This window comes from Trachypithecus francoisi, unplaced genomic scaffold (assembly GCF_009764315.1).
Source record: "Trachypithecus francoisi isolate TF-2019V2 unplaced genomic scaffold, Tfra_2.0 Lachesis_group3, whole genome shotgun sequence".
NCBI lineage: Eukaryota > Metazoa > Chordata > Mammalia > Primates > Cercopithecidae > Trachypithecus > Trachypithecus francoisi.
This window is the reverse complement of record NW_022681468.1, coordinates 54332719-54347428: the sequence shown is the minus strand read 5'-3', so window position 1 is coordinate 54347428 and position 14710 is coordinate 54332719. Positions and strand designations below refer to the sequence as shown.

The 14710-nt window shown below is 42.4% G+C and overlaps 1 protein-coding gene across 8 annotated transcripts in view; it reads right to left on the bottom strand.

Annotated features, from left to right (window-relative positions):
* Positions 1 to 14710, bottom strand: part of TRIM9 (tripartite motif containing 9) — a 120151-nt gene that overhangs the window by 43067 nt on the left and 62374 nt on the right. For all 8 annotated transcript variants that reach the window (XR_004431625.1, XR_004431626.1, XR_004431627.1 and 5 more), the window contains exons 2-3: positions 7916 to 8011; positions 5476 to 5598 (exon numbers count right to left, since the gene is read on the bottom strand). Coding sequence is in view for 5 of the 8 variants with exons in the window: in XM_033188063.1 (XP_033043954.1) it covers positions 5476 to 5598; positions 7916 to 8011 (219 nt within the window). In the remaining 3 variants the exon portion in view is untranslated. The remainder of the gene's footprint in view (positions 1 to 5475; positions 5599 to 7915; positions 8012 to 14710) is intronic.

Sequence of the window (14710 nt, the reverse complement as noted above, 5' to 3'; positions counted from 1 at the left end):
GAAGAAATTCAAGACATTGGGAGAGAGAAGCTATTGGGCAGTCCCAACCACACAGGAGAACATTTACCACTGACGGCGGGTTGCAATAAGAGTGAAGCAGTATGATGTGTTGTAGGATGTGAAGTGTAGCAAGGTATAGTGGATTACTCCATCCTCCTCAAAGTATGAGTTAGGTGCCTTCTGGAGGTAAGAGGTGTCACCTGCATCTAGGTTGAGGCAAAGAGTACTAAGGAAGTTCTGAGACTGACTTTGGTTGGCATTGCCAAAGTGAGTAGGGAGCTGTTCAGGGGTGTGACCCCTAACTGAGAGGAACTCCAGCTGTGTGTGTGGGGCTTCCTCGTGATTCCATGGGTAGCCTGGGCACCCTATCCCATACAGTCTCTCTTGTGATTTTTGCTCCTACATGGTGGGAAGCAGAGAACTGCAAAATAATGCCAAATGAAACTCTGAAAGGAATTCATCATTCATGATGGGCTTGTAATCAATCATAATTGTGGTTAAATAATTAGAATTAGTTTCTACAGACTTCTGCTGAGGGCAACTGAAGGCTTCAAGTTCTTCCAGTGTGCCTAATTTTTCCAAATGTCTTCATTGTAATGGAATAACTGAGTTATTTGCCATTAGTTTTACAGGGATTGAGGTAGTTCTTGGCTTGAATTAGTTCCTTTTTCTTTCTAGTAATGACTGTAGCCAGTCAAATGGCATATATTTTTAATTTTTTTGTGAGCTGGAATTGCCTGCCTGCCTGCCTTCCTGCCTTCCTGCTTTCCTTCTTTCTTTCCTTCCTTCCTTCCTTCCTTCCTTCCTTCCTCCTTCCTTCCTTCCTTCCTCCTTCCTTCCTTCCTTCCTTCCTTCCTTCCTTCCTTCCTTCCTTCCTCCCTCCCTCTCTCTTTCCCTCCCTCCCTTTTTTCTTTCCCTCTTTCTTTCCTTCTTTCCTTCCTCCCTCCCCCTTTCCCTTCCTTTCCTTCCTTTTCCTTTCCTTTCTTCCTTTCTCTCTCTCTCTTTCTTTCTTTCTGTCTCTTTCTCTCTTTCTTTCTTCTCTCTCATCTGAATCAAAGGATTATTTGCCTGTTATAAAACAATGACAAAATAGCTGCAGTAAGCAGTTCATATGCCAATAATATCCATAATGTAAATTTGTGTTCTTAATATGCAATATAATTAATTTTTGGCAAACATAAAGGGATCATAACAGGCAATACATGGTAAATAATAACAAAGATAATGGTGAAAATAATGATAATTATTCTAACAAAATGCAAAGGTTACACTAGGCCTCAAAATCAAGCATTCTACAGATAACTACAATTGGCACATGGAGGTCCTCAGTAAATATTAATATGAAGACTGTGTAACATGATAAGCTTTATCATCAGCCCTCAGCATCCTTGCTGAATAATTTTGTTGGTATGTTATATTTACCAACCGCATATGGTAACTGAAAACGAGAAATTTTCCCCAGAATCATTTGGAATAACTGTAACATTTTTTTCTTTCAGAGGATCTTAGAGTTCAAAGGTAATCAAGAAAATACATATCGCCTTTTACTGTTCAATGTGTGAATTCATTCTAAAATATTAGACAGCACACATTTAAGACAATTTCAGAGTTACGTCAAATTGTGAATGTTACATAAACAAAAATAATTTCTAGATATGTCTTTGGGCTTATCAAGAGAAAGTGGCATATGTAAAGTTTCTGAAGAAAGCACAGATCTCATTAATGGCACAATTTAGTTTAAGTGTTGTCATAAATCCCCTGCGAGGAGCACAGACAGGAAATTTAAGGCTTTCTTCAGCTACAGCAGACCTGGGAAGGATGTTAACACAATGGACAGACCAAGACAAAACACCCGGGGGTCCAGTGTGCGCTGCTGACTGTTGGAATATTGCCCAAGTAGCTCCAAATAAGAGTTAGTAATATTTTTCTTGGAAGCTCGAAAACACTTCTTCCCTCAGTAGCTTTCTGACATTTGCGTTAGTTCACCACATTCGGAAAACAGATATTTGGTTCCCAGCATTTTATCAAACCACAGAGTAGGATTAACTATAATTTATATTTCAAACAGTTTTCCTCAAACATGTCCACATCTGCATATGTCTCAGAAGCTGCTTTGCTTTTTTTAGCTCACCAAACTTTGTGAACTATTTTATACAATGATCAATTATGAATTCATGCCACTAAAGAATCTCCCAGATTCACGGATAATAACACCAGTGTATGGGCTAATTCTAGACTATGAACTATGGTATCATAGAAAACAAGCCCCTGGAAACAATTCTTCAGTGTGTTGAATGAAACCATATTTCCAGTCATTCTCTCTCGATCACAACATAATAGTTAATATACATTAAAGATTGTGCTAAGTGCTTTGCAATGCCCTGTGAGGTACCACTTCTGGCCTTATTTTACAGACAGAGGAAATAAATTTTTGAGTCACAGACTTGCTCAAGGTGAGAAACCTAGTAAGTGAGAAAGTGTGTCCTCTCACCCCAGCCTCTATGACACAGAACATGGGCTCTTCACCACTCAGTTCCGTCTTACTTCAGAACCAGAACTATTAAATCTGTTCAAGCAATCAGTGCTTTCAGAGAGGGACATGAGTAGATTATAAAGAATGTGTAAATACACACTCACTTTCCAGCATCCCCTGTTTTTTGGATTGCTCTAGGAGAGAGTTGCCAGAAAAATACACACACAACTCCTCTCTTTGTCAGCAAAAAGCAGGCCCTCAGAGAACTCAGCCAAAGGGAAGCGGAAGAACATAAGATTACCCCTGCAGGACAGTGAGTGACGGGTTAGCCAACAAAGATAGAAAGAAGTACTGTGCTTGGCAAGTGATGTCTATAAAAGGCCAGTCTTTTCTCACAAACCTGAGTAGCAACAAAAGTGACAAGAAAGGGAAAAGGCAGTGGGGGGAGAAGGAGAGCGAGCGAGCCGTGGAGGCCTGTATCAGTGGTCATGACGGTGTGAGTGGCACTGGTGGCTGTTTTTGGAAGCAATGACAGATATAATCAGCTGAAAACAGCAGAGAAACAAATCACTCGTGACAGAAGACAGAACAGCTTTGCTGCTGTGGGGGACAGCCAGCCACCTGTCTCTGGTTTCTGCAGTCCTTTGAGGTCTGGGCAGGAAACTCCAGCCTGGGCAGGGTGGAATGAGGGCAGGCAGCTGCCTCTGCTCAGCAACCCCCAAATGCATCCGCATGCCCTGCCGGGGCAGCCCAGCCACTACAGATGGACCATCAGAGGAGGGAAGAGGACATAGTCACACGATGTGGCATCCCAGCGATGCGTGAAAGCCATTCCTGGGCAATGACATCTACAGCCACAACACAGTCCTTAACTGATTTTCTCACAGTCCTGTTCTGCAGAGGCAGCATAGAGCAGGAGGGCAAGCGGGCTTCTCATGCCTTCTGCCATTCTTTGATAGGGATAAATGATGCATTCTCAATCATCAAAAAATTCCCCCTTCCCTTCAGATTGCTGCCTTTATGTCTCTCCCATATAGAAAAGCTGGAGTTGCCCTACCATCACCATGTGACTGTCACAAACTGTTCACCATATTCTTTTAAAAAGTACCGGGAAGTGTTTGCAATGTTTCAAAAAAGGTATTTCCATTAAGAAAAAAGTTAAAATGTTATGGCTAGGTACTTAAACAGTTGGTCCACTATTTAGTGGGGCAAACTGTTCAGTTTCATTTGTGGTTTTATTTTATACAGTTCTATGTGATTCAAATGATATTTTGAGGACTGCTACAACAATAAAAGTTATGGGTTTCTGAAGGGTGCTCAAATTGAAGGGCTATAGTGACAGTTTTTTAGCCATGTTAGGCCAGGTGCTGGATACAGAAAACATCCATTGGTCCTCAGGCCTAACCGGATGGACCAAGACCACAGTGCACATGTGCTAATCACCCTCTTCTTCCCTGACAGCTTTGCCGATTCCTGCAGGTAGGAATGTAAGTGGTCATTAACACACACTTCCTGTAATTTGGACTGCTCAGGTGCCAGCTCTTGAGGTACTCTGTGACCATTTTAGCTGCAAGTAGTTTTGCCCTGTCACAACTTCTGTGACATTGGGCACCTCTCTCCTGGAAACCCACTCTCTACCTGTGTTGGGGTCAGCTGTGGGTATAACTTATCTCTTCCATTGAACTGTAAACCCCATAAGGGCAGGACTCCTTCTGAGCCACCTTCATTTCCCTCCCTCCTCCTGCTCCCCTGCCCAGCACTGTGAGCATATAGTCAGACCTCATTTCCCCCTTCATCCTAAGCCATGCCAACACTGCATACTACATACCCACCACCCGCCAATAGCCACTCTGAGGCCTGCTGGCCACATGTGTGGGCCTCAGCTGATTGTCTACTGCTGGACCCCCTCTGGTTTGCTCTTCTCATCCACTCATCTTTCCTCTCACATCTTGTTGCCCTGCACCAATGGGGCGATAGATGGAATATTAGATGTCTCCTGGAGGACCAGTCCTGCCAATAGGGTCCCATTCTTATAGCCAATTGATTCCACCATGTCATGACAAAATTCTGTGCAGCTTCCAACTGTAAAGTTCACTTGAGAAGTTAAGACAAATCATGTTGATTTTCTAGAAAGTACAGATTCTATTTCTCAATTCAAAAGTACGTTTTTGCCTCTGTATGGCCACTCTATCTAAAATTTCCACCCCCATCCCCAGTACTCACTATCCTCTTACTCTACTTTTAAAATTGTTCTTAGCACTTTTTGGCTAATGTACTCCACATTTTACCTACTTATTGCTATGGTTTGAATATATCCTCCAAAACCCATGTTGAAATGTAATTGCCATTATAAAAGTATTAAGAGGTGGAGCCTTTAAGGAGTGATTAGGACATGAGGCCCCTGCCTTCATGAATGGATGAATGCTATTATCTTGGGAGAGGGTTAATTATCATGGGAGTGGGCTCCCACTAAAAGGTTGAAGTTTGGCCCTTATTCTCTTGTTTCCCATGCTCGCCTGTCCTTCTGCCTTATGCTATGGCATGATGCAGCATGAAGGCCCTCACCAGAAGCCAACACCATGCTTTTGGACTTCCCAGCCTCCAGAACCAAGAGCTAAATATAATTCAATTATTTATAATCACCCAGTCTGTGGGATTCTGTTATACCAACATAAAATGGAGGAAGACATTTATTTATTATTTATCCCTCCTGATAGAATGTAAGTTGCATAAAGGCAAGAATTTTGATTTATTTATTATTCCTATGTCCACAGCAGTTCCTGGCTGAGAAAAGTCACTCAACAAACATTATTTGGGTAAATGAAGGAGTAGGTAGTGAAGGAAGGGATGTGTCTGCTCCTTTCTGGCCAGACCACTGGCTCCCCAAGGCTGTGGGCATCCTCTCCTCCTGTCTATGGGAAGGAATTCTCCCAGCCTGTCCATCATGCCTCCCGGGAGCCTGGCTTGTTGGCTTTATGCTCTTCCCATGATGCAGGACTTACCTTCAGCTTGTGCTCATGCTCCTTGTTGACGCGGGCCAGCAGCTGGGCTTTTCTTCTGTTGAGGGCATCGATGAGGGCATCGCATTGGGCCACCAGACAGGCTTCAAACTCCACACTGTTCTCCTGTGTAATAGAGCACATTTCTCAACTGCAAGGTGCTGGGTGCCTCAGGCTGCCAGAGAAAACAGAGCTCCCCCATCCTGCTGAAGGGAATGAAAAGGAACTCTGTCCACAATGCACATTTGGAAATTTTAAAAAAATAACTGGATAAACTTTATTCTACACTGGTCATGTTTTGCTTTAAATTTAGATTAAAAGGATAAATATTTATTGCTTAAATTTATCAAAAGGAAATCATCTCCACAATTTGAATTATATTAAGTAAAACAAAGTTTAGTTTACAGAGTTGTGGATGAATGCTTTTGAAGGCCACATATGTCCAGCTATGTATGGTGGAAGCTGGCATTCAAAAAGGCAATGAGGAGGGAGTGGGGCATTGCTGAGGCATGAGAAATCATTAAATTCAAAGCAATAAAGAAGAAAAAGGATGGCACTGGTCTTCAATGTTAACAATAATCCAATGAGAACATAAGTTTATAAGATACTAGTGTAACGGGTAAAAGTACTTGCCCCTTTCATTAAGGAAAGCAAATAGTAGGCAGACAAAAACAATCAATGTGTGTAACAGGGATCACCCTGCCATAAAAATCAGATATGACCCAACACCTTGCAGGGGAAAGGCAACTTCATGCTAAATGAATTATAGCTTCCCTTTGATGTTTAAATTAAATGCTGGATATAACATTTTTATTTGATTTAAATCTGTACATGCCATAAACATTTATTTCAAGCAATTCTTTCAATGAGTTATACTCTGTTATTAAGGATAAGCCTTTCAATGAGTAACATATGCAATTGTGATTCTTAAACCATGATCTGAAAAAAAAGTAATTTACAGTAAATGAAAGCTAAATACTCACATATACATTAGTAGTACTTAAAAAAGCACCACCCAGTTGAGGAAACTGTAAACTTTTGGGGGCTGGCAAGGAAGGCACAATTTTAATTTATTTAAGGCACAAATTTTAATTTATTACCAAAGTCATAAAGAACTGTGTCTCTTTATATAATAATCAACTGGTAGGCATTTAGTAATTGTTTTCAAATGCAAGGTCTTCATGTAAAGAATGTGTTAGTAATTGCTTGAGCAATGCTAAATTTTGGCTTTCACAGCAATTGCTTTTGAACTCTCAGAGAAGGCCCTTGGAAAACATCATTTAAGAGCTCTCTGTGCCACATGAAGGGTAATATTGGAGGGTGGGGTGAGGGGAAATCTTCCCCTTGTAAGCTCTGTCACTGATTTAGAGCAGAAAGAAAGCTTTGCTCTGATGAAGAGGCCCGGGCAGAGGCAAGCCTGGGGCTGCACATTTTATGCCAGCAGAGTAAAGAAAGAACTGATTGATAAACTCTATTGCTTTGGAAAACAGAAGGAAGTATACAAAACTGCTAGGCTGTTAGGGAATCAAAAGTTTAACATGGGCATGTGTGCCAAAAAAAGGCAAAGAAATCAGTGTATAATTCTTTGAAAGGGTGGCTTACATTTAAAAATCCATTTCTGCCTTGACATGGTTAAATATGAACTTAGTCAACTTACTGGAGGCCAGAGCTGAGGTTATTTCTGTGAGGCAAACCTCAAAACATAAGAATGCTAAACAGTACACAGGGTCATTATTTTAGTGTCTCATACAGTCTATAGATTTTCTCCTTCAGCTATAGTGGAGAATTTATGAGCTCTTAAATGCTGGTTGAACTGCTGGTCATTGTGTCTAGATAAAGCAATCTGAAATTAGAGTTGCCAGGGGATCATGGTTGAAAAATATTTAAATGTCTAAGCAGAGGAGAAGCATTATTGTGTGTCAGGGAAGAAGAAAAGAAGAAAGAAAGGCAGAAAGGGAGGAAGAAAAAAGAGGAAGAAGGAACAAGGGAGGAATGAAAAAGAAAACAAAGGCAGGCAGGAAGGAAATAAAGGAAGGAAGAAAAGAGAAAACTGTGACCTGTTACCATTAAGTGATACAATTATTACAAGGTGTTTTGGAAACCTACAGGGCGTTACAAACTCAGCAATAAGGATCCTGAATTTACAAAGAAATAGGCCTCTTTCTGAATATTCAGTAGTAGAGAATTAGGACCTCAGTGTGGAAGACAGGAACCAGTTGGAAAATCAGGCTGTGTTTCCGGGTTATTGGCAAAAAGTAACTACCTTAAGAAAGGGTATCTTTGAAGCTGATCTCTACGTGTGTTTGTATGTAAAGAACAACAACAACAACAAAGTAGGAATTTTCCCACAACACATAAAAGTCAAAGAGGAGAAGGAAACTCTCCCGCCACACAGTTATATATTAACCCACGGGTTTCCTTGTGTCCCAGGTAACACCCGTACCTGGATCTGCTGAACCATGTTGCGGAGTTGTACCAGAAACTCCTTGGCTTCTTTGGCCCTGTCTGACAGTCCGTTCAGCGCCTGGGAGAGCTGGCTCTGCAAAGACAAAGAAGGAAGCCATGAAGCTGTAATCACAGGAAGCAGCAACAAGGCCACACAGGTGTTTTCAGTGAGACTCAAAACTGGAGAGTCATCAACCTCCTCAGATTCCTCTTATCTGAGGTTAGACCTTTTTGCTGGCATTTGTACGGGTAGATTCCGGTGTCCAAACTCCCTGGGCTCCTGAGTAGTTTCTCCTTGGAAGCAGTGAACACTTCTGGCCACAGCAGTCAAAAGCCCTCACCAGCCAATATCAACCTAGAATTTCTTCATCTCCTTCACTGATTAACTAAGCAATCATTTATTGAATACATATTATTTGCTAAGGACTAAAAAAGCAAAACAAAATAGTGAGTCAGATGATCTAATTCTTATCAACGTTACTTAGCACCAAGGGCTATTGGTCTGGGATTAGGGCAGAAAGAATGAAGACAGTCAATAACAGGATGAAGGAAGGGGTAGATATTGGTGTGATCCTCTGTGACCACTTAAATATAATCACAAATTCAAAGGGCAGGACGACATTCCACTCCCGCCTCATCCACGTCCTCTTCCTTCTCCCAAGTACAGCCCTGCTGCCCTAGCACATTTGTGTCCTTTCCACACTAGCCTCCTACACCAAGGCTTACTCACTTTCTTTCTTCCCACACCACCCCATCCATATGAGGAGGCAGTTCTGCTGGGTTGGCAAGGTGTCCAGGTAGGTACTTGCTCTTCCAGCCTCCTCATCTGTTGGGGTGGTGGTGGTACACAATCCTAATGGATGAGACCTAGGTGAAGTCTGCTGGGGACTGAAGAGGTCTAGGAAAGCTTTTGTGTTTCTGCTGATACGGAACCACTGTGATTGATGCAGCCTCTCCCCTGTGGTTCCTGACTTTAGGATGGATGTGATGTCTTCTGGCTCACATGAGGAGAAGGCCAATAAGGTATGGGTGGAGGGATGGGAGGGGAAGGAACCGGGTTCTGATGGCATCTTTGAGCAGCTGAGCCAGCACCTGAAACCTTCACCACTAGCTTTCTTGTTATGCGAGAACAATTAACTCCTATGTAAGTCACTGTTCTGGAGTTTTCTATTGCTAGCAGGAATTTATATCAAGTATCACTGTACTTGATACAAATTCCTTCCCCTCCTAGCAGTCTGGGTCTACCCTTCCGTACCTCAGGTACAAAGACAGACTCCCTTTCCTGCACTGCCTTCTTTGCAAACTAAAGCCTATTCTCCTTGCCAACACAATGATTCATCTACCCTTTCCTTTCTGTAAAAGGACAGAACCTTAAAATTATATCTCTTGGTGCCGTGAATGCTTTTCTCTTATATTTGTCTTTTAAATACAAAGTTGGACACTGACTGTCTAAAAATATGCACACCAAATGCTTGGTTGAGGCAATGTGGGATGGTAGAAAGAACATAGGCTTTGAAAGGTTGCAGATTCTCGCTCTGTCCCCTACTAAGTGTGACCTTGAGAAAGTTACCTTTGTCTGAATTACTCCAGTGGAAAAGGTGGAAAGAATTGTAATACTTTGTAGTTGGGTTATGGTGAGGGTTGAATGCATTAATCAATGTGAAAGCTCCTGCTAGTTAAAGGAATAATTCTGAATTCAGAAATGCCGCCAGTTACTGGCTGTTCAACTCTTTATACATAGTTTTACCTCATCCATAAAATGAGAGGAAGATTACTATTCTTGGGTTTTGTGGGCATTGCATAAGATACTATATCTAAAACCCAGAACCCTACTACCCTACTGGTGCACAATGCATGATGCTTGCTGATTGTTAACTCTTTTTTTTTTTTTTTTTTTTTTTTTTTGAGACAGAGTCTCACTCTCTCACCCAGGCTGAAGTGCAATTGTGCGATCTTGGCTCACTGCAATCTCTGCCTCCCAGGTTCAAGCAATTCTCCTACCTCAGCCTCCCGAATAGCTGGGATTACAGCAGTGCACCACCACACCGAGTGAATTTTTGTATTTTTAGTAGAGATGGGGTTTCTCCATGTTGGCCAGGCTGGTCTCGAACTCCTGACCTCAGGTGATCCGCCCATCTCGACCTCCCAAAATGCTGGGATTACAGGTGTGAACCACCGCGCCTGACCAGCTGTTAACTCTTATTTGCTTTCTTCATTCTTGCTCACACAAACACCTGCTGACTGGGGGGATTCACAGGACAGATTCCTGGAACATGGTCTGTTGGAGAACATTTTTGATCACCTGTACTTGGCTCTGTGTATTCAGGCTCCAAGAGGCAAGACCAACACAACTAAGATAAAGCTCAAAGTGAGCCTACAACTGCAAAATTCTTTATGATTGGGTCTCAGCTACAACACTATTTGGAGTAAAAGTTTCTTCTCAATAACTATTAATATTTCCAGGAGCCCAAGGGATAAAAGAGGGAAAAAAGGTCTCATTTGGAAGAGCAGGCAATAACATGAGATACATATTTTAAAGAAAAAATTTTTGTCATTGTTACTTTAGAACTCATATCTTTTTTTTTTCCTGAATGAGTAAAAGTTTGCTGGACTACCATAGTTTTCTTCCTCTTTTTATTATAACCTATGTTTAGTAACCACACTTAGATGTTTCAGTACAGAAGCAAAATTGACTTGGTTACACAGAAGCAAAGCTGCCTGGCATCTTGTATTCCAACCTTGCAATTAATTGTGTCTATATAAGTCAGACTTGATACCCATAAAGATTTTTTGACCAGGTGCTGCTGTATACTTAGAAAATCAATTATTCCTAGTAGTAGACAAAGAGTTCTGGTCCCATTTAGTCCCAGGATTTTATATGACAAAGCAATAAGTGAACTGCAAAAATCCATTTATTTCCAATTTCCTCTTTGTGTTTATGTTCAGTCCCAAGAATGCCTTCTACTTGGCTGTTGATTGTTCTGGTATTTGATAAACAATTGCATTATAAGACAAAGATCTATAAATCATTCTCTTAAGCTTTGTCCACTTATAGAAATTGAAGAGACAATGAAAAATCCTGGAAGACTATCAGTAGAAAGTGCTCTTATTGTAAGGATTTATATGCACATTGTTTTTATAGGATGGTATTTTGATCACATTTATAAGCTCCATCTGATGTAGAAGAACATTATTATTGACTGATTTTTTTTCCCAGATGCATTTAAATTCCTACTCTGTGCTAACAAAGATGTTCTGTATTCAGGACCACAGAGCAGTGCTGGAAATTTATGACCAGAACGATGAAGATGCAAATATGTAGTACGTGTTTTCATTATGGCATCTTTGGCGGTACAAGCAGTCATTTAAGGGAGAAAGGTACAGTTCTAAAGCTGTTTATAATGCCTAAGCAGTGACATTCAGATGTCTTGGATATTCGTTTTCTAGGTTACTGAAAAGGTGTCACGATCTGAAGGTGAGTGAGAGGAGGAAAATGACGCAGCTGAAGCCCTGATCTCGTCAAGTTGTTCTCGGCCGGGAGGATGCTGAGGATCACCGAGGTCTCCCAGAAAGATGACAAGTTGTTCAAGCCTGAAGGAGAGAAACAAAGAACTCTGCCTCCTCCTTCCCTCCTTGTGTGGCTTTCACTCTCAGCTTCCACCCTGACCCGGGCTCCCCTTGTCTCCCCAGGAGGGAGAGATCAGGCACTTACCCTGGGAGAGACTGTGGAGGATGTTTCAGGACCTACTTCTTACTCTCAGCAAATGGGTAATGCAATTCAATCCATCCCGCCCAACGCCTCACTTGCCCAAGCTGCTGAGCATGCTCAGGCAGAAGACAGTGTCTTCTTTCCATTTCCCACTGTAAACATTCTTCACCTGGCCTTTTCCCCTCAGTTCACCACGAATATTGGATAGAGATAACCTGGGACAAATGAAAAGAAGCTTTCTGGCTGTCTGGGATCTGAAGTTACAGGCTCAGGATGGGTCGAAGAGGGTCACTCGAAGAGTTGGTACAAAACAGATGAGGCAGCAAACAAGCACCGGCAGCTTGATGGCCCAGAAAACGACCCAGCTGCCTCCCTGGGCGTGGGGCACCTTCTGGTGCTGTTTCACAGTGCATGCCATTCAGGCACTGCAACACCGCTGGGCCCAGGAGCCAAAGCCCACTCCCGCTCCTTCCCAGGTTCAAAGGTAAACACAACACTCAGGAAAAAAGTGACCATTGATGTAGTGGGACTTTGAGGGAAGGCTGCCCAGGAGAATACCAGTTTTTCTAATGAAATATTGATCTCTGAGTCACATTACTCAGTGATTACTCATTGCCGGTTACTCAGTACATTACTGACATGGCACAATTAAAAAGTGTAAGAAAGAAATTCTAATAATTCTAATACATTGCTCATTTCTTATGAGCCAGAAACTCCGATGGGTGCTTTCAATGCAATCCCAATCACCTCCCTGTCATTTTGCAGAGGTACCAAGAGGTATCTACCCCTGAGTGAAGGTTTCACCATTCACTTACGGAACAGCTGGAACACAAACCCTCATGTGATGGCAAACTCACGCTCTTTGCTCCAGCCTCCCAAAAAAAGAGAATTCTCTCACCCTCACAGGCCAAAACAATTGTCTAATTGTTTAATCCATGGTGAGAGCATGTACAACCAGAGAAGGTGAGTGGATGACTATGATTGATTATGAGGGAGTCTGATTATGCTTAGCAGCCAGATAATATGTAAATTACAGCATGACTAGTTAACCTATGAAACGTTCAACTTTTTTCCTGCATGAAGTTTTCTGGTGAATTTGAAAAAGTCCCCTGACTAAGAGAGGAGTCTCATGGAGAAGGGAAAAAGCTTTGAATTCAGGTCCACTGTCAACTTTTTCAACTACTGGCCTAAGATCTTGGGCAGAAATTGGGTGAAGTGGGAATGAACTAAAGGAAGGAGACCTCACAGAGTGACTGGTACTTGGGGAACCATCAAGCTGAGCTGCCCAAGGGGCCTGATTCCCATTCTAGGAAAAATTTCTATTCCTCCTGCCTGCACCTTTAGTGCCTGCAAGAATGGATCTCTTCTCTGGTTTCTCTGGTGCTGGAAGATCCTGGATATATCCCAACCCCAGTTCACTACAGTCAGATGGACAGGAGTCCTCCAAGACCAGCTGGTCTGGAGATGTCAACTTATCTCTAAGCCCAGCAAAGAGCTGGGGCAGTGAACAGGCTATGATCTGCAAAAGAGTAGGTGGGCCTGGGAATGGAAGCATACAGTATAGGGACAAAAGGTGTGTGTGTGTATGAGTGTGCATATGCATGTGAGTGTGTGAAAGTCTATCTGTATGTGGGTAAGAATGTGAGTTTATGAGTGTATAAGTGTGTAAGAATGTGTATGCATATGTATGTGATTGTATGTGAGATACGCCATCAGTGGAGTATGGTGAGGCTCTTGGCTTTGGGCAAGGCTGGTATCAGAGGAATCTTATGGGTAGGGATTTGCTCCATTAAACTGCTGCTTATTGTTAATTGGTTGTAAGAAAGATTCAAGGCCGGCCGCGGTGGCTCATGCTTGTAATCCCAGCACTTTGGGAGGCAGAGACAAGCGGATCATTTGAGGCCAGGGGTTCAAGATCAGCCTGGCCAACATGGTGAAACCTTGTCTCTACTAAAAATACAAAAAATTATCCAGGCGTGGTGGCAGGCGCCTGTAATTCCAGCTACTCAGTAGGCCTAGGCTTGAGACTCACTTGAACCTGAGAGGCGGAAGTTGCAGTCAGCTGAGATTGCACCATTGCACTCCAGCCTGGGGAACAAGAATGAGACTGCTTCAAAAAAAAGAAAGGAAGGAAGGAAAGAAGATTCTATCCTTGACCAAGTTATAGCCAGGGTCCTCTGAGCCCTCTTCTCACCTAGGCCTCAACCTTGGCCTATAAAGACTTGAAGAAACACTAACACAGTTTCTAACAGCTCAAGGCTGAATTGCTAAGATGACCCCAGCCTCCCTTAAAGTACCTGCCTGAGAAAATCCAAGGCTGCCGAAAGAATTTGATGTCGTTCCATTGAACACCTGAAGAAAGGGACTCTATCTGCCAGTCTCTGTGAGGGGGTAGGGGTCTAACTTCAATAAGCACATGTTAGCAAACCCAGATGGATTTCATACAGACCAATTTTCTCCTTCCTCATTTTTGGAATTTTTTCACTTCTGTGACTCTGAGCCCCTGCCCAATCCCTTTCCTATTCCCTCATTCCTCTGTTAAAGTGCCCAGTTACCTCTGTACAAATCGAAGTTGAGTTCAGTTCACGATGTACTCTTTTCCCTGTTGCAACAGTATACTGATTAAAATCTGTCTTTTTGAGGCATTAAAATCTGTCCTTACCACTTTAACTAGTGCCCAGCTAGTTAGTGACAGTTGCTACCCCTGCCTCTGACCTAGGGAGAACGGGGCAATCTCTGGGCAATGAGCTGACCCTTAAGGAGGCAAAGGTTACCTTGAAGGATAAGTGAGGGAGCACATCACTAAGGATGCAGATTCCTCTGCCTAAGCCAGCACATCGCTCATACACTAAACAAATCTCACCATTTTTATTGTGAACCTGACTCTATGAGCTGTGTGGAGGGTAGAAAGGAGGAGGACTCTGCTTTTATTCCAACACGCTATTACATAGAATCCCCTCTCCCATTCTTCATTGTTAGACTTGCATGCCCAAGCACAGAAAAATTCACACCAAAAGCTAATGCATAGTGACATTTACCTCCTTTATAATAACAATTTAAGTGTAAACATACTGTGTCATTCTT